Raw genomic sequence first — 18,043 nt, forward strand, 5'->3', positions numbered from 1 at the left:
AGATATGCGGGTATCATTGTGAAAAATGAAAACTAATTTAATCACAATCAAGGATTTCAATTCAGATTACAGGATTATTCTTTTTGGGGTAGGTGTAGGTTCGAGTCTTTCATGCATGGTGTGACAAACATTTGCGGCAGTTCGTTTATCCACTTCGTGAGCACTATAAAAAAAGATCCAGGTGGTATTTTATACAAAAGCATTACACCCTAAAGCTCACCGTATTTCGAACCGCTTATCACAGGACACGCTGAGTGCAGGGATTTCAAATTCATAGCTCCGGAATTGTGCAGATTGTACCAGAAGACCGCTGATCCCTTCTTGGGCGTAACGGCTATATTAATCTTCGGGAAGATTGTGGCGCCACCCGAGTCAACTTCTCCCAGCTGGAAAGGCTTAAAGCTATACTACCAATCAGTGTGCGACAAACTGGAATGACTTACGTAGAACAAAACAGTAGCAATGCGATCCCCTTGTTTTGGCCTGGTCTAAAAATAAATGACAATATTACATCGACAACATAGTTTTAAATTATCCAAAACTCATACCGTATTCGTATATTCATGAAAGTCGTAGTGCAACATGTAGTGCCCACCTAAGCCGTAATTAATCAGCGAAAATGGATCGCTCATCTCCATACTGAATCCGGTCATATCGGTTACGCGCTCATTTAGAGATTTAGCATCCACTATATATGAGTCCTTGGACGTTCTCACCTCCGACTTCTGGCCCGAATCAGTAAGTGATAATCCGAAATTACTTGAGTTTAGCATCCCATCAATTTCGGTGTCGTAAACCACATCGTGAAAGACCACCATGTACGGATCTAAGCTCAGCTCCTCCATCTTTAGAGGGGCAATCCGCGTGAAGGGCGTCGTGGAGCTGTTGTAGCGACATTGGAGTCGACTTGGTTTTTGGACCACAGCAGTGCAGTTCTGCTTAGTCGCCAACTCCTCCTCGAAGTGTATGACTTCATTGCTGGCGACTATTTCCTCTGGCTTGTTCTCGAAGTGGTGAAAGGCTTCAGTAAATTGCTTATTCTTCGCCAAAAGAAGGGCCCACGCCTTGTGCACTCGGTATTTGTCGAATTTATTTTCAAAACGATTCAGAGAAAGGTTATACCAAGCCTCGGCAAGATCGTCCTTTCGTTTTTGAACGCTAAACTCTCCGAGCGCTAAGCAATCGTAAGCTGTCAGTCCTGTTCTGGAAGTCAGCAACCATGATATACTTATGTCACACTTTAGAATAGTTCTCCTAACTTACTCTGGCTGCGAGTACCCTGCTAAGTTACCAGCTGCCAGTTCTTCTGGCTTCAGATCATAACAGGACATCAAGTCATGGATTCCACGACACGCGTGCTCCAAATACGACGAGGTGGGTAGCATCTTTCTCATCAGTCGGGCATTCTCAATGTGCACTACGAACTATAAATTAAAGCTAATTCTTTAACATAAGTACATATTGACAGTACCTAAAGCATTATTATCGATCCTAATTGCATATTGATACCATTTTCTCCAACTCGTGTGTAGGCGATGTATTAGTCGAAAGCTGTTCAATGGATTTCCCAAGTACGATTCATACTCACTTTTCATTTCCCTGTGCTCTATACTCATATCTATTAGGTATCTTAAAGAAACACTTGGTTAATTTTGGTTCAAGGATTAATTGCCTCTTAGTCCTACCTTTCCATTAAATTGAATTTCATTTTCAGGGTTTTCACATAGCCATTTAAATTGTTCACCAGTTCATCCTCCACCTCTAGGAGCTTCATCAGTTCCATTGTTGAGGCAGCATAGGATTTCTTGGGATTCGATTTAACAAACCCTTGGCAGCAAATAAAACAAGCACTCAGAAAGCCAATAAACTTTAAGTATTTTAAGATGAACATTTCACTTGTGGGACGTATTGGCAAATGAATTTAAAACATGGTAAAGATAACATTGGCAATAAGAAATTTGTCGCGGAATAATTAAATTAGCAATGCTTTATCTCTCTGCGCATTCAGAAAATCTAATAAATCTGCCAAATTTTAAGGCACCACCCTATAATATAATGAAATGGTAACTTTATTTTAAACTTTATTAGAACGCGCTAATCTGACAAGATGCTCATAGTAAATGGGTTTATTTTCTACTTCCGTTGTATGCGCTATATTAAGCTTGACTAATTAGGTTACACCATAACCGAAAACTTAAACTCATTGGCCGCTTATCGTAAAATTAATAGCCTGATATATGGTATATGGCTAATATGGTATCTTGGAAGGATACTGTAATCCACCGTAAGTTAATGAAGAAATATAGCATCTGTGAAAGAAGAGACTCGAGACTTTCAGAGCAGCATTGTCAGCTCAGGATTGTTATTCTCCATCGCATCGAGTTCTGCTTAAGAATTAGGAAAAAAGATCATGATGATTTCAACGCCTCCATGGCACAACTCACTAAAGACAAGTTTTTCCAGTTCATTGTCCATAGAACACGGGTATCATCCGGAAAAGGGAAAACAAATTTAATTTTAAGGATTTCAGTTCGGATTACAGAATTATTCAATTTGGGATAGGTGTAGGTTCGAGTCTTTCATGCATGGTGTGACAAACATTTGCGGCAGTTCGTTTATCCACTTCGTTAGCACTATAAAAAAAGATCCAGGTGGTACTTTATACAAAACCATTACACCCTAAAGCTCACCGTATTTGGAACCGCTTATCACTGGACACGCTGAGTGCAAAGTTTTCGAATTTACAGCTCCGGAATTGTGAAGATTGTACCAGAAGACCGCTGATCCCTTCTTGGGCGTAACGGCTATATTAATCTTCGGGAAGATTGTGGCGCCACCCGAGTCAACTTCTCCCAGCTGGAAAGGCTTCAAGCTAATACCAAGGAGTGTGCGACAAACTGGACTGACTTACGTAGAACAAAACAGTAGCTATACGATCCCCTTGCTTAAGCCTGGTCTGAAAATAAATGGCAATAATACTTCTAAAAGTAATAGTTTAGTCCAAAAATAATACCGTATTTGTATATTCATGAAAGTCATGGTGCAGTATGAAGTGTCCACCTAAGCCGTAATTAATCAGCGAAAATGGATCGCTCATTTCCATACTGAGTCCGGTCATATCGGTTACGCGCTCATTGAGTGTTTTAGAATCTACTATATGTGAATCCTTGGACGTTCTCACCTCCGACTTCAGACCAGAAACGGACTCGGAAATTCCAAAATTACTCGAGTTTAGCATCCCATCAATTTCGGTGTCGTAAACCACATCGTGAAAGATCACCATGTACGGATCTAAGCTCAGCTCCTCCATCTTTAGAGGGGCAATCCGCGTGAAGGGCGTCGTGGAGCTGTTGTAGCGACAGTGGAGTCGATTTGGTTTTTGGATCACAGCAGTGCAGTTCTGCTTAGTCGCCAACACACCCTCAAAGTGTATGACTTCATTGCTGGCGACTATTTCCTCTGGCTTGTTCTCGAAGTGGTGAAAGGCTTCAGTAAGTTGCTTATTCTTTGCCAGAAGAAGTGCCCATGCCTTGTGCACTTGGTATTTGTCGAATATGTCTTCAAAACGAGTCAAAGAGAGGTTATACCAAGCCTCGGCAAGATCTTCCTTTCTATTTTGGACGCCAAACTCGCCAAGGGCTAAGCAATCGTAAGCTGTCAGTCCTGTTCTGGAAGTCAGCAATCATGATATACTCCTGTCATACTTTAGAATAGTAACTTGCTGTGGCTGCGAGTACCCTGCTAAGTTACCAGCTGCCAGTTCGTCTGGCTTCAGATCGTAAAAGGACATCAAGTTATGGATTCCACGACACGCCTGCTGCAAATCCGACGAGGTGGGAAGCATCTTTCTCATCAGTCGGGCATTCTCAATGTGTACTACGAACTATAAATTAAAGCTAATTCTTTAACATAAGTACATATTGACAGTACCTAAAGCATTATTATCGATCCTAATTGCATATTGATACCATTTTCTCCAACTCGTGTGTAGGCGATGTATTAGTCGAAAGCTGTTCAATGGATTTCCCAAGTACGATTCATACTCACTTTTCATTTCCCTATGCTCTATACTCATATCTATTAGGTATCTTGAAGTAACACTTGGTTATGAAATTATTCAAGGATTAATTGCCTCTTAGTCCTACCTTTCCATTAAATTGAATTTCATTTTCAGGGTTTTCACATAGCCATTTAAATTGTTCACCAGTTCATCCTCCACCTCTCGGAGCTTCATCAGTTCCATTGTTGAGGCAGCATAGGATTTCTTGGTATTCGATTTAACAAACCCTTGGCAGCAAATAAAACAAGCACTCAGAAAGCCAATAAACTTTAAATATTTTAAGATGAACATTTCACTTTTGAGATGTATTGGCAAATGACATGGTAACATTGTAATCGTAATAATAACATTGACAATAAGAAATTTGTTGCGGTCTAATTAAATTAGCAATGCTTTATCACTGCCAGCTCATGATTGTTATGCGATAGTGGAGTTCTGTCTAACACATGACTATGCTTAAGCCAGGCTCAACACGCATCCCTATATATTTTCCAGTTTCATTGGATAAAGAATAAAACGACAATCCTTATTTTAAATAAAATGTGTCGAATAAAAAAATATATAGAAATAAAGCGGATTCATTTAATATCACACAGACTGTATGTATGTATCTATTAACTAGATCCTGAGGCCGTTGCACGGGTAAGGCGGTACTTTTGCACCGCGTAGTGCGCTCCCTCCTCGGACGTCAACTGATCCACGTACTGCTCCTTCACGAATCGATTGCTCACCGCATTGAGCGAGTCCTTGATAAAGCCAAAATGCACAATGGCATTCGGAACAAAATTCAGCTCCAGGAGCGTTTCACCGGAGGGCAACACCTTCTTCGGTGGAATGGTGAAGAGATGGAATTGCTCACCTGAATGAACCAAAAACTCCCGAACAAAATCCTCCACCTTGGAAAGGGGCTCGTGCGGCTTAAACATGCCCTGGAGCACGAAGCGATCGGGAAACTGAATGCGCAGCACACAGTCCTTGTACTGGTTAAGCTTAGCCAACATGGCCTTTTGGCGCTCCAATTCCCTCAGCTTTGCTGTCAGCAAGGGAGCGTCGTCATCTCCGCTCGAAGTACGCTTTAAATCACGGAGTACCATCTTCAAATCGTTGACGGTCAAGTCGAAAAATGAGTCCGGCAGGTCATTCGCATTCTTCTTGGATTCGTCCAAGGAAAATAGTACAGCCTGGCGTGGCCCAATTATTTTCACCACTGGTGGAGCCTTGCCTGGATTCTCTTCGACTTCGTTTTCTGCCTGCTTTCGCTCGGGAGGGTGGTGCATTACGTATCCGGAACCATTGCCCCAGTCATATTTAGGTGCTTCTGGTTGAGGCTGCTGCTCTTGATTGGATTCCCCTAAGGGCTTGGCTGCTTCGCTACCGCTGGCCTTTTCTTCAGGAGCCGTGCGTTTTAAATTCTTGATCATATTGCTGGTAAGAGCAAATCCACCGCCTCCTCCGCTGCCACCAGCTGCCATTGCAGAGCGGGAGGTACTGGGCTGGTCGTCATTGTCCACCCGAGGCTTGACAGCGGGAGCTTTGTACACATTTGCCTGGGTCTTAAGGTCCTCGGGCTTTTTGTCGATAAGACGCATCATAGCACGACCCTCGAGGATCCCTAGGGACTTAAGAGTGGTCTGGCGCATCTGCTCCTGTCCTATGACCTCGCTGCGCATGTAGATGATGACGGGGCTTTCGTAAGCCTTGACATGTGACTCGCAGAGTTTCTCGACCACCAGCCATATGGTGTCGTTGGGCGAGAAGTCCGCTTGCTGGCGGGATCCGTCGTTTAGTTGGACGCAAACCAGAACGTTACTCAGTGTGCGCCGCTTTTCTGTTTGCTCCATCTCAAGGACACAGTTGTTTGGCAGGCCACTAAAACGGAACTGTTGCGTCAATCCGACCACCTTGTTGTGAAACTTGAGGCAGTGCTCCTCCGCATCGTAGCCGTGCTTGGAGCAGGCCGTCTCCAGAATCTCCAACAACGTCATGTTCGCCGTCACGTTCACATTCTGCCGCCGACCATTGGGCAGCAGGACTGTGACGCGCTTGTCCATCGGGTTGGCAACTTCCTTACAAGAATACGGATCGGTATGGCAGCTACGAGGTAGAGGCAAAAAAGACTCACCTATATAGACTTTTAAAGAAGAGACTACGTTCCGGAATTTGCCGGCTGGAATTGGGGTTGTGGGTGTACGTCTATCGATATACCTTAAATTTGTTTACTGCGTTGCGTGACTTTCGCTTTTCCCATTTTCATTAGAGATGCGCCCCGTGATTTATATCGGTTAGCAGGAGTTCTACCAATTATGAATTTCTAAATATTTGAATATTTAAGTTTATAACCCCCCAGTATAATTTTTTGAAATATATTATGTACATAAATTAAATAAATAAATTACCTATCGTCAATAAGACCCATGAAATTCGAAGCCACTTATCGATAGATTTTTGTTCCTTCTATCCCAATCGATAGGAGCAGCCTGTGTATCGGAGTATTATTGATTGCAGCAGGAAGAAGCAAAAGAAAGGCGCAGCTAGCTGAATCAAAACTATTTAAAACGGAATTTGCAATAAAACTAAATTATAATTCAGTAATACGACTGTCAGAGGACATGCTCTAAGTTACGGGGAGTGTGAGTGAGTTTCAGCATTTTGAGTGACGACCTGCGTGGGAGAGCTTTTTGAATACCGCCGATCCAGCAAAATACACTTCTAGAAGTCCATTTAAACTATATAGCCATTATGACCAATCTAGAGAAGCAGCACGAGATGGTGAAGCGTAGCTTGGTGCAATTTATCAGCGGCCACATTCCGGGGGCCGACTTTAGTGTTGTGGACGAAATAGTGCTTTCGTACATTATTTCGATTTTGGAGGAGGCATCCCAGGATCCGTGCTTCGATGTTGATGGCTTTGTGGAGATGATGGGAGCCTACTTCGAGGAGTTTTCAACCATTGACCAGGGCATCATCTGTGACTGGATCTACAAGCTGGCCAATGAGCTTACCGATATGGAGAAAACCCAGGAAAACCCAGACGCCGTCAACTTATCGCTGAAGTATGTTTTCATTCTCATTCTTTTGACAGAAGTTCTTACATTTAATATGAATTATATTTACAGTTCTCTTAGCCTCTCCAGCATTATTCCCGAGTCCAAGCTGCGTGCTCGCAACTCGTCAACTTCCGAAAAAGACGAGCTCTCTTCGAACAGCAGCAGCAGCGGCGGCTGTGGCGGCAACAAGCGTTCTCAACATCTTTCGGAGACTAGCGATGGAGGCTCAACCGACAGCTCCAGCTCCACTTGCGACTACTTCCTCGACGAGACTGAGGTGCTCCAGGAAATGTTTCCGGATTCGGCAATTGCCGAGGTGAGTATTAGTTTGTGGTCAATTGTAAAACATTTTTAATACGGTTGAATAAATTTAAATCCATTTATAGATCAAACACTGCATCGCAATTTCCAAGGGGGACATCGATAGCGCCACTCAGATCCTCTTGCATCGTCAAGAGACGAACCAGTGTATTACTGACAAGTCGCATACTACTTACATTAAAAAGAATGTAGTCGTCGACGATAATGAACTCAAGAATCGTATTATCGCTAGGTAAGTGTACTCCTTAAAAAGCAAATAAACACAGCAGTATATTAAAGTAGATATCAACTGGAAATAGGCAGTTTCAGAATGTGTAAGTCTTTAGCTTACAAATATAAAATATTATTTTTTTTTACCCCGTCCAGGTACTCCTATGTTGACAAGAACGCCACCCAGCGTGAGTACAAGCCGGTGGTACCGAAGATGGAGCCTCGCAAGCTGGTTCGCTATCGGGACAATAAGATCGTATCGCTTAAGGGCGAGCGGTACACCGAGATTAAGCGTGACGAAGATGCTGAGTTAAAAAAACCCAAGAAGCAGATTCAACCGTAACTAAAGAGGAACAAAACCCTCTTCAAGTATTTTATCAAGAAGCAAATTAATCCACACCCCAGTAACTTATCCGCACCCACGAGACCGATCTTCGCCAGTAGCAGTAGCTGCAGATCCGACGGCATCAACAACAGCAGCCATCCCGAAAACGAGCACAGTGTGTGCAATCATATGCATATTGTTGGGCTGAGCGCCGCCAAAAGCCATGTCAGCACCTATTCCAGCTTCACCATACCAGTGATCCCCGCCAAGCTTAGCCAATGTTTAGATGCTTCCCAAGACGATGACGATGAGCAGCGAGAGTTTAGAGATAAAGACGAGCCACCGAGCACAGCGAATCGGTTCCCATATCCGAGTGAGTATGGTGCAGAGTTTGTGGCATCGGCCGGCATGTTGGTCTTACTGTTGCTAGTTGGCCATTGCCACTGGACCTCGAGCCCTCATCGCACCAATGCCCATGACAAAGACACAAAGACTTTACATACCAAATTAGTTGATAGTTATGCTTTAGGACTACTCGCTTATGCAAATTTTAAGAGCCCATCCATCGCGGCCGCCTGCTTATGAGTCTCGTTGCTGGGAGCAGGCGGGTCAGACGGATCTGGACATGGATCTGTTTCCGTTGCCAGTCTTCAATTATGACGACTGGGCTCGCGCCTGCGCTGTGACTTTTCCTTAGTTCCTTACGCAAGCGAATTCAAATCGAACCGTATCTGTGAAAATCGTGAATCTCAAACTCTTGCATGTCCTCGAATAGTATTGTTAAACCTACTTCAGTCCCTAGGATCAGACGCAGGTGCGACACCAAAACCGAATTTGGCGCTCAAATATACTTATTTAGACGTTTTTAGGTACTCGAATTGATAAATTTTGTTGGCCGTGTGCGTGTTTTGGAAACGCAGCTGCACAAGTAACTTGCCATATCTGTTTAAGATCTGTTAACCCATTTTGTATCGTGGAACTCGTTTTGTTTTTCTCTGGTCCAAGCTAACTAGCAAGAGTAAACTAGCAACAATGCCACCAAAGCCACATGCAACACAAACTAGTCCTCACCGCCCACTGAGATATCTCGAACCCATAACAATTCGGCTACCGCTCGGTGTAAGACAGCAATACTAACAATAATCTAAACGTATTCAGCATATAAACTAATCGAATAATCAACTATTTATACAGCGTAGCCTACCCCAATGATCCTTCCCAATGATTGTAATGATTGTAACCTACAATATCACGGCTGTCCCACGCCCTATTCATGTTAGATGTAAGCAACCGAAATATTTTTCGGCAGTTATTAGTTTTACACATTTTGTTTGAGACAAAAGATATTAACCCATTTTATCATTACTTGTAAATCTCAGAATTTAGCTTAAGTTTTTAATCCTGACCACCGCTTTATATTTACGTATCGAACTGCATTTTCAGCACATGGTTTTTTATATTTTTATTCAGCACCACGCTACAAATGTTTTAACCATCACAAATTCGTGTTTATGTTTACCTGGTTTTGGTTTGATATTCACTTCTTTTATTTTAGTTTAATTTAATTTTAAATATTATTTTTGTGATATTCGCGTAAAAATTAACTTAAAAAAGGCAAAAACACTCGAATTAAACTTTTGAAATTATTAAATAAACTACTATCAATATTTAACGCATAAACATTGGAGTCTTAAATGTGTACCTAATATTGTGAATTTGTATTCTATATACTAATGTGACGGTACTTTTGGTAAGTATTATAATTTAGAAATGAAATATAATTAAACAAGTTTGATGTTATCCTTCTCTGAACAATTATGAAAATTAGCTAGAAATAGCTTTAAGACAAGTATATAGGCGGCACTGTTCCGATGAACTGGTTCGGTTTGTTGGCCGTATATATACGAATTCTTAGTCGAGCAATATGGCGTTGACTTCGCGTCTGGTCACATTACTGGCATAGGTTTTTTTCGCACAACTCATAATTGTCGTGAAAATCCAGGTTTTGGCCCAAAATGACCACAATCGCGGATTTATTCACAAAGTATAATTGTACAAATTGCCAGGATGATATTCAGGGCATTCGGGTGCACTGCGCGGAGTGCGAAAACTTCGATTTGTGTCTACAAGTAAGTAACTCACACATACACGCCGTCGAGCGACGCACGTATATATGTGTGCAGTAGGGTGGGTCGCTCTTTTTGAGGTTCTTGAAACTTGTACATGGATTTTTAAATAATAAAAATCAGTGATTATAATAAAATATTACCACTTCCTTACCAAATTCTTGAATGGTCAATCTTTGGATGGTCAATCTAAAATCTGAATTATCTAACTCCTCTCGGCCTCAATCCTCAAAATTAACCTCACCCAGATCTTGACAAGAAAATTATATATCTTTGTAACTTTTTGTTTATTTAAAGGAAATTTTTTATTGTTAATTTTAGTAAATAGGTAGACTATCGTAGTTAAATAAAGTAATATAAACATATGGATAACTCCATTGTTGATTTTAGAAAAATTACTTCCTTCAACATAAGGAGTGTCATTATTATTTAGTTAAATGCCATAAATTGAAAAAAGTGAAAATAAGTGTTTGAATCTTGTACCAAAATACGTTCTGTCACTACAAAAAACCAATATGAAATGTGTTTCTGTTTTAATTTCCTTATCAAATTATTTTTCGAGGAATTATTCACACCTTTTCTTCGTCAACATAATCGACCCACCCTGTTACACCCACACTCGCACAATCTAGAGATGCGTCGCAAATTTGGAACCAAAAAACTGACTCATCTAGACATACAAATACATACACACAACCGGCAATTTCACCATATTGATTAAAAAACAGCTGACTCTGTATTTATGTTGTATTATTGTTTATTTTTTTGCGCAGTGCTTTGCCGCAGGTGCTGAGATCGGCGCCCATCAAAACAACCACCCCTACCAGTTCATGGACACCGGCACCTCCATATTAAGTGTATTTCGTGGAAAGGGGGCGTGGACGGCACGAGAGGAGATCCGTCTGTTGGATGCAATTGAGCAATACGGCTTCGGGAACTGGGAGGACATTAGCAAGCACATTGAGACGAAGTCAGCGGAGGATGCCAAGGAGGAGTACGTGAATAAGTTTGTAAATGGCACGATTGGAAGGGCCACTTGGACGCCGGCTCAGAGCCAAAGACCCCGCCTTATCGATCACACTGGAGACGACGACGCTGGTCCTCTGGGCACCAATGCTCTCTCTACCTTGCCTCCATTGGAAATCAACTCCGATGAGGCGATGCAGCTGGGCTACATGCCCAACAGGGACAGCTTTGAGCGGGAGTACGATCCCACGGCAGAGCAACTGATCTCCAACATCTCGTTAAGCTCCGAGGATACGGAGGTGGATGTGATGCTTAAGCTGGCCCACGTTGACATCTACACCCGCCGACTCAGAGAGCGTGCTCGCAGGAAACGAATGGTCAGGGACTATCAGTTAGTGTCAAATTTCTTCCGCAACAGAAATTACGCTCAGCAACAAGGACTCACCAAGGAGCAGCGCGAGTTTCGGGACAGATTTCGAGTCTACGCCCAGTTTTACACGTGTAACGAGTATGAGCGGCTATTGGGATCACTGGAGCGCGAAAAGGAACTGCGCATTCGACAGTCAGAGCTGTACCGATACCGGTATAATGGCCTGACCAAAATCGCGGAATGCACACACTTCGAGCAGCACGCCGCAACAGCGACGCACCGCTCTACAGGACCATATGGCCACGGCAAGACCGTAAGTGTAAGGCTCGGCAACAGGGGTGCCGAAATCGAACTAACCATTAAATATTTAATTTGGACTTGAAAAACCGATCTTTTTGGATCGCTAACACTTTTTTAAAATTAAAATCCAAAACATATTACATTTCCTATCGATTGTTTCACAAAAGTTACGAGAAATAGGTGTTCCGGTAGCTTTATAATTTTACCACAATGAGCAGATTAACTTAAATTGAAAGAAACCAAATGATTTAAGTTGTATGTATGGATAAAAGTTTGGATAAATGGATTTGGTATACTTAATCCAGAATATTAGATGGTCAAATTGGCTTGTTTCGATTTCATCCCCCTTAAAGTAAGCTTTTTCCCACTGAGAATGCATGACGAGTTGAATATCGTGTGTTCTGCCTTGCTTTAACCGTCCTCACCTAAACTGACCCAACTCTTACAATCGCTTTTCCGTCTTGTCTCACGATATTCAGCTCCACTGCATAATAAACGCGCCAAACAACGAGCGTTCGAATGGTTCTATAAGACAATGTTTAACCACAGGACCACACGCAACCCTCCAATGGAAGTCATCGGCCGCCAAGCTCTTCCTTGCACTCCCCACAACCGAATCTCAGAAAGGTGTAAGTAGTTTGGCAAAAAGTTGCAAATACCTTAGAACTTAAATAATACGGGCTTTCCTTTGCTTAGCGAAATATCAAGCGGCGCCGAGGCAAGTTCAAATTCAATCGCACCAAGAAACACGCTCCACATCGCCGACCCGACCTGCTCCGGCGCATTATTGCCCAGCAAAAACTACTTGGATAGCTGTCGGGGATCGTCGGCAGCTACGATGCTGCAGACGACGGGAATGGTAATGGGGGTAACAGTGGACTCGGGAGCGACGACGGGAGTGACTTCCACGGCTACGACGATGGCGAATCTGCCAACGAACTCGGCGAAGGGAAGCCAACAACATCTGCAGCCGCTGCAGCAGCATCCTCAGCTCCTGCAAAGCGGCAACCAGCACAAAATGCAAAACGAGGCCGCCGGCGGAGGCAGTGATCAGGTGCCCAGCATGAGCCTAAAATTGCGCACCCAGCTGGAGGAACTGAAACATCTGCCCCAGCCGCCGGGCAGTGAACTGCTCAGTCACAACGAGCTGGATCTGTGCAAGAAGCATAATATTACGCCCACCACCTACCTCTCGGTTAAGACTGTCTGCTTGAGCGGAGCACCATCGTTGGGTAGTCCTATGGAGACTTCGTTGCGCAAGTTCTTTATCAAGTGCGGCTGGCTGAGCCACTGAACACCTTCCAACTTTCCGCGCCCCTTCGATTAAGAGCCACATGCATTTCCAAGGACTTCACTTTATTTTTGCAATAGTTAGAATAGGTTAAAGACATTTTTATACTGTTCAACTGTCGTTGCCATTTTCATCAAGGTAAAAACTACAAAACTGAAAATCAATTTACTTGTATCAAGTCAAGCTCAATTACATTAAGTGTTGTTCCTTTGTGTGAGATGTCGGGATCCAGATATTGTGTATTAACTAAGCTTAAGTAGGTGACCCAACCAATTGAATATGTATGATATGAATTGTAAATGAAGTAATAAATGTAATAGTGAATGTACAACAAGGACGCGACTTGTTTCTCGGATCTCACAGCTGGGAGACCGCTTCGGACTGAACGCCGCTAGGATATGTAAGAAGTAAAGTATTGAGTAAGCCTCTGATAGCGATACCACCGCGTTGAGTATTTATATTTGTATATTATTTCTTATCTTAGCTAGTTTTCTAGGCAAGACGCTGAACAATGCATTTGAACGTAATAATTCATTAAAGGCCATGAGCATGATATTCAATGTACTAAGCTGAGGAATGGAAAACAATGCTGGAAAAAATATATAAATATCTAATATGCTAAGACATTTGGAATGCTTTATAAATTAGCGAAGATTAAAACATGTTAAACGAAAATGCGGGTTTCTAATGACTTTCTTCGGTATTATTAACTTAACCAATTCACTCATTCAGTTCAGAAAACCCACTAGTTATTTATCCTAGCTTATGTTCGTCCAAGGCGGCACCCTTAAACTTGCACTCTGTAACCGTATACCTACAAAAATATATCATATATTTAAACAAATTTATTCTCTTCGCTCTTATAACTAAAACGATGTGATGCTCGGATACACTGCATCACTTATTCCGAAGAAAGTAGCGATACAAAGTGTTCTTCTGACCGTTGGCGGTTGTGGCAGTTGCTGGGGCTCCACTGGCGATCGCTGCGCTTGTAGTGGCACCGGTCCCATTCGTTTGCTCGACAGCCGCCACCAGGGAGCTGCGCCACGATGCGATCAACTCGGTCTGCAGCTCCACGGGTAGCTCTTTGAACACCTCGGCATCCACACCCGCTGGACATGCTATATTCGTTAGGGCATCACACGTGACCGTACTACTGCCGCTGGTGACCTCCGCTGTCGTGGTGGGTGAGGGAAATGACAAGGTTGTTGTGCTGGGTGCGCTCATTGCCATGGAGTCGTCCATGGGAGAAGGAAGCGGCGAGGAGGCCGTGGAACTAGCATTTGAGCTCAAGCGACTGGCAGTGCGCGTCGTAACAAAGCGTAGACTTCCGTCGATCCGTTGCAGCAACGTGTTTGGTGGCTGGACGGTGCGGAAGCGAGGCGCAGGCGCGGACGTAGAAGGCGTGGTGCTCATGGGAAAGTCTTTCTCGCTATCCCGCGAGTTGAGACGCAGATCACAGACGCGCAGTTTGCTGGGTGAAGCTATTTCGGCGGCGGAATCTCCCACATCCGCCGCCAAGCGGCTGCGCTTAGAAACTAGTAATCGGCCAATGCGACTCTTTTTCGGCGAGGGTTCCACCTCAGTCTCAGAGAAGTCGCTGAAATCCGAATTGGTGGCCGCTGATTCGGACCCATTATCAAGTAACATGGGCACAGGTGATGCAGTAGTGGCTCTTCTCCGATAGAACTGATCGCTGGGTTTGAATGTTGTTGGCGAGGAGCGAAAGGCGCATTCGTCTGATGTGGGACTCTCCGCTGTGGGACTTGTGAGACTCGTATTTGTCAGTGAGGTGATAGACTGCACCTCCAGATCCGCCTTTTTGATCAGGAAATTAGCAATTGATGAGGAGCCAACCTTGCGCTCCTGGAACTTGGAGAATGCGAGGCCCAGTAGAGTGATGTTGAAGGGCTTGCTCATATCAACAATTCGCTCAAAAAGTCGCATCACAATCTTAAGGAGTTTATCCTGGGCGCCATCTGCCAATTGTACCTTGCTTACTCCAGTTTCTCCTGGACACATGGAGGTCTTAAAAAGGGAGGGTAGAATGTTAGCCTGTTTGGTTTCACGATGGCTGCTCTTCTTTTGCGAGTCGAACTTGCGGAGCACGACCTTGATGGCAATGGGAACGCGACCATCCTCTGCAACCTGGAATATCAAATGTGTTAGTAAGTTGGCTGTTACCGAACTTATAGATGACTGTCAACTTACTTGCTCCACCAGCCGCTTGAGCAGCATGCGAAACCTTTCCTCCACATCGGTACGCACCGATATTGGCTTACAGGCATCTTCCATTCCAATGGTCTTTGGTTTTCCGCTGGGACGGACTGAGCTCGTGTCACGGCCAAAGGCCAGATCTCGCAGTCGGGTGGCAGTTTCAAATCCAAATTTCTTCCGCATTACGTCCATGTCACACTGCTGCAGCTGCTCGACGGATGACATACCCGCCTCCAGGAGAAGGCACTGCGTCTTCTGCCCAATCCCAGTGATTCGTTTTAGGTCGCCCAGTTCCCGCATAAACTGCTCTGCATAGGTGGCAACAAGAACGGTCTGCTGATTAGGCTTATGACTACTGCCGACCAGTTTGGCCAGCAGCTTGTTATAGGCGATTCCAGCGCAGCAGGTAATTCCCAGCCGGAGCTTGAGTTCCTCCCTGATTTCCTGGGCGATCCGAGTGCCGATGGCCAGACGCTGGGCACAGCCACAATCGCAATTTGACAAGGGAGTACCATCCGCCGGATACGTATGACCCACCGGTGGTCTCAACAGGGCCTCAGCTACATGAGCCTGTCGCAGTTCTACCAGAGCAGTCACATCCATAAAGTTCTCATCGAAGCCAAGCTTCTCCACTAGGGGAGTGTAGTTAAGCAGGAGGTCAAAGATCCTTTGCGACATCTGCCGATAAGGGGCGAGGTCTTCTCCATTGACAAGCACCAAATCGGGACAGATGCGCTGTGCCTCTGCAATCAGCATCAATTTCGTCACTCCTTTGGCCCGCGCCACATAGTTGCAGGTGACCACGATGTTCTTCTGCTGAATGCCTAGGGCCTTCGACCGCAGCGTTGGATCCCGAATCTCCTCTACCTGAGCGTAGAAGTAGTCCATGTCCAGGTGGATAATGGTGCGCTGATGCGCCTCGCTTTTACCGAGTACGCTAGCGAAGTCCATGACGGTTCTGATCGCCTGAAAATGCGAAAGTCCATGAAATAGGAATGTAAGTGTTAAATAGAAGACAAATACTAGGATAAGTCCAGCAAACCCTCATTTACAGGGTATTCTGATGCAAGTTGGATGGCTGGCGGAGAAACAAAAGAGAGAGAGAGAGAGGGAGAGAGAGCATCTGGATGTGAAATCTGTTACTTTGCTGCTGCCACTGTTGCTCGTCGTTTCTTCTTCTTCCACTGGCGCCGCCGACTTTCTAATCAAACATTGCGAAAAACATTCAAGCTAAACGCCAACGCGCACACACACAACCCAGGAATGAGTGCCGGCTAAACAATTACAACGAACCACAACAAAATATTGCACATAGTTGTCTGTTTGGCGATGACGCATTAGTTTGTGGTCAAAAAATACAACGAATTTCGTACGCCACGGTGAGCTTAACCCTTTTCTGGTTTATCGCTCCCCTTAACTTACCGGTGAATTTTAATAAGACGATTTAAAGATCAAGTGCACGGGACTGTAGTAAAATATTACTTTTAATTTGGGTTTATATTTACCTTGAAATATAGAGATGGGAATACAGCGATGGCAAGGTTGGAATCGATAAGCAATTGACTGAAATCAAGATGGCAACTCTCAAGATGTTAAAGAATATGGCAGCCCTGGACTTGTATAAAAATTGGATGGACTTGTATAAAAATTAGAATGACAACTCCCAAGCTGTGTAGAAATCTGGATAGCAACTTAACAACAGACATTTCCACGAAAGTACGTTATTTTAAAATCACGATCTAGGAAATAAATAGATTTAGACAATATGTTTGAAAAACGTTTATTTTCTTGTAATATTCCTTTAATGGAATGAATACATTTATGAATATAGATTATTGAATTGAAATATAGAGCACGCATTTCACGTATTGCTCAGATTTGTGGGACCATATGGGAACATATATTTGGAATATCTTAATGAATGCTAAGTGTACTAATCAAATTACATATAAGATGCACTTTTAGTACTACTACTGTTTACTGGTTTGATCATTAACATTGCTAAACAACAGACATTTCCACGAAAGTACGTTATTTTCAAATCACGATCTAGGAAATAAATAGATTTAGACAATATGTTTGAAAAACGTTTATTTTCTTGTAATATTCCTTTAATGGAATGAATACATTTATGAATATAGATTATTGAATTGAAATATAGAGCACGCATTTCACGTATTGCTCAGATTTGTGGGACCATATGGGAACATATATTTGGAATATCTTAATGAATGCTAAGTGTACTAATCAAATTACATATAAGATGCACTTTTAGTACTACTACTGTTTACTGGTTTGATCATTAACATTGCTAAACATGCGAATTCTTCGAACGAAAGATCAAATAAAATCGTCTGAGCTACTAATTGGTATTAGAATAAATACCAGAAATGTATGAATTTAGAAAACCAGTTGGCTTAAATTTAGGGGTATAAAAAGGTGGATCATATCCCAGAGTGCACCACAAGCTACTACAATAAAGATTTTCGCTATCTGCACTCTTTTGATCCTCGCCTTGGCATCCGTTCACGGTGATCCCAAGCCAATTTCAGCCGGAGCCATCTCGAGTACTAAAGGAAAATAGAAGTATAATTTTTGGGACAATGCTCTACAGAATATAAATACAGTTTAAATGGACTTCGCTCTTCTGAATATACAAAACATATAAATTAAATAATAAGCTGACGCATTTAAAATTGTGTTTTTTGATTGAAAATCCGAACGTTTCAGATATATATATATGGCAGAAGTATATTGTAAAAAAGGGCGTGCTATATTCATTGAAAAGTATATCACAGGCCCAAGGATTT

The 18,043-nt window shown here is 43.2% G+C and overlaps 5 protein-coding genes across 17 annotated transcripts; 2 read left to right on the forward strand and 3 right to left on the reverse strand.

Moving 5' to 3' along the window:
- Nucleotides 1-16: 16 nt before the first annotated feature.
- Nucleotides 17-4,523, reverse strand: LOC117142865 (prolyl 4-hydroxylase subunit alpha-1-like). 9 transcript variants are annotated; one of them, XM_033307129.1, is made up of 8 exons: nt 2,445-2,537; nt 1,686-2,384; nt 1,472-1,629; nt 1,264-1,417; nt 549-1,203; nt 444-488; nt 221-386; nt 17-163 (listed from the first exon to the last, which is right to left on the reverse strand). In XM_033307129.1, exons 2-8 carry the CDS (start codon nt 1,889-1,891, stop codon nt 75-77), a joined length of 1,473 nt encoding a protein of 490 aa, XP_033163020.1. In that variant the 5' UTR covers nt 1,892-2,384; nt 2,445-2,537; the 3' UTR covers nt 17-74. The 9 variants fall into 9 exon arrangements, 5 of the variants coding, with proteins under 5 accessions (XP_033163020.1, XP_033163021.1, XP_033163024.1 ...); XR_004459581.1 differs by lacking the exons at nt 17-163; nt 221-386; nt 444-488; ... (1 more) ...; nt 1,264-1,417; nt 1,472-1,629 and adding exons at nt 2,691-2,856; nt 2,912-2,956; nt 3,182-3,668; ... (1 more) ...; nt 3,931-4,088; nt 4,146-4,523 and having other exon boundaries at nt 2,049-2,384; nt 2,445-2,633; XR_004459580.1 differs by lacking the exons at nt 17-163; nt 221-386; nt 444-488; ... (1 more) ...; nt 1,264-1,417; nt 1,472-1,629 and adding exons at nt 2,691-2,856; nt 2,912-2,956; nt 3,014-3,668; ... (1 more) ...; nt 3,931-4,088; nt 4,146-4,523 and having other exon boundaries at nt 2,049-2,384; nt 2,445-2,633.
- A 99-nt stretch (nt 4,524-4,622) lies between these two features.
- Nucleotides 4,623-6,322, reverse strand: LOC117142867 (tether containing UBX domain for GLUT4). Of its 2 annotated transcripts, none has more exons than XM_033307135.1 (2): nt 6,183-6,322; nt 4,623-6,122 (listed from the first exon to the last, which is right to left on the reverse strand). In XM_033307135.1, exon 2 carries the CDS (start codon nt 6,109-6,111, stop codon nt 4,675-4,677), a length of 1,437 nt encoding a protein of 478 aa, XP_033163026.1. In that variant the 5' UTR covers nt 6,112-6,122; nt 6,183-6,322; the 3' UTR covers nt 4,623-4,674. The 2 variants fall into 2 exon arrangements, with proteins under 2 accessions (XP_033163026.1, XP_033163025.1); XM_033307134.1 differs by having other exon boundaries at nt 4,623-6,127.
- A 233-nt stretch (nt 6,323-6,555) lies between these two features.
- Nucleotides 6,556-9,563, forward strand: LOC117142868 (CUE domain-containing protein 2). Its single transcript, XM_033307136.1, has 4 exons — nt 6,556-7,113; nt 7,177-7,423; nt 7,494-7,660; nt 7,795-9,563. Exons 1-4 carry the CDS (start codon nt 6,800-6,802, stop codon nt 7,979-7,981), a joined length of 915 nt encoding a protein of 304 aa, XP_033163027.1. The 5' UTR covers nt 6,556-6,799; the 3' UTR covers nt 7,982-9,563.
- Nucleotides 9,564-9,882: 319 nt separating this feature from the next.
- On the forward strand, nt 9,883-13,350 carry LOC117142864 (transcriptional adapter 2B). Of its 2 annotated transcripts, none has more exons than XM_033307126.1 (4): nt 9,883-10,092; nt 10,863-11,738; nt 12,275-12,354; nt 12,422-13,350. In XM_033307126.1, exons 1-4 carry the CDS (start codon nt 9,979-9,981, stop codon nt 13,017-13,019), a joined length of 1,668 nt encoding a protein of 555 aa, XP_033163017.1. In that variant the 5' UTR covers nt 9,883-9,978; the 3' UTR covers nt 13,020-13,350. The 2 variants fall into 2 exon arrangements, with proteins under 2 accessions (XP_033163017.1, XP_033163018.1); XM_033307127.1 differs by having other exon boundaries at nt 12,205-12,354; nt 12,422-12,638.
- Nucleotides 13,066-16,778, reverse strand: LOC117142861 (DNA polymerase iota). Of its 3 annotated transcripts, none has more exons than XM_033307117.1 (3): nt 16,739-16,778; nt 15,228-16,199; nt 13,066-15,164 (listed from the first exon to the last, which is right to left on the reverse strand). In XM_033307117.1, the coding sequence occupies exons 2-3, from the start codon at nt 16,182-16,184 to the stop codon at nt 13,914-13,916; spliced, it is 2,208 nt and encodes a 735-aa protein (XP_033163008.1). In that variant the 5' UTR covers nt 16,185-16,199; nt 16,739-16,778; the 3' UTR covers nt 13,066-13,913. The 3 variants fall into 3 exon arrangements, with proteins under 3 accessions (XP_033163008.1, XP_033163007.1, XP_033163006.1); XM_033307116.1 differs by having other exon boundaries at nt 16,656-16,743; XM_033307115.1 differs by lacking the exon at nt 16,739-16,778 and adding an exon at nt 16,257-16,351.
- Between the last annotated feature and the right edge of the window lie 1,265 nt (nt 16,779-18,043).

The sequence above is a fragment of the Drosophila mauritiana genome, chromosome 3R, assembly GCF_004382145.1.
Source record: "Drosophila mauritiana strain mau12 chromosome 3R, ASM438214v1, whole genome shotgun sequence".
In the NCBI taxonomy this organism is placed as follows: domain Eukaryota; kingdom Metazoa; phylum Arthropoda; class Insecta; order Diptera; family Drosophilidae; genus Drosophila; species Drosophila mauritiana.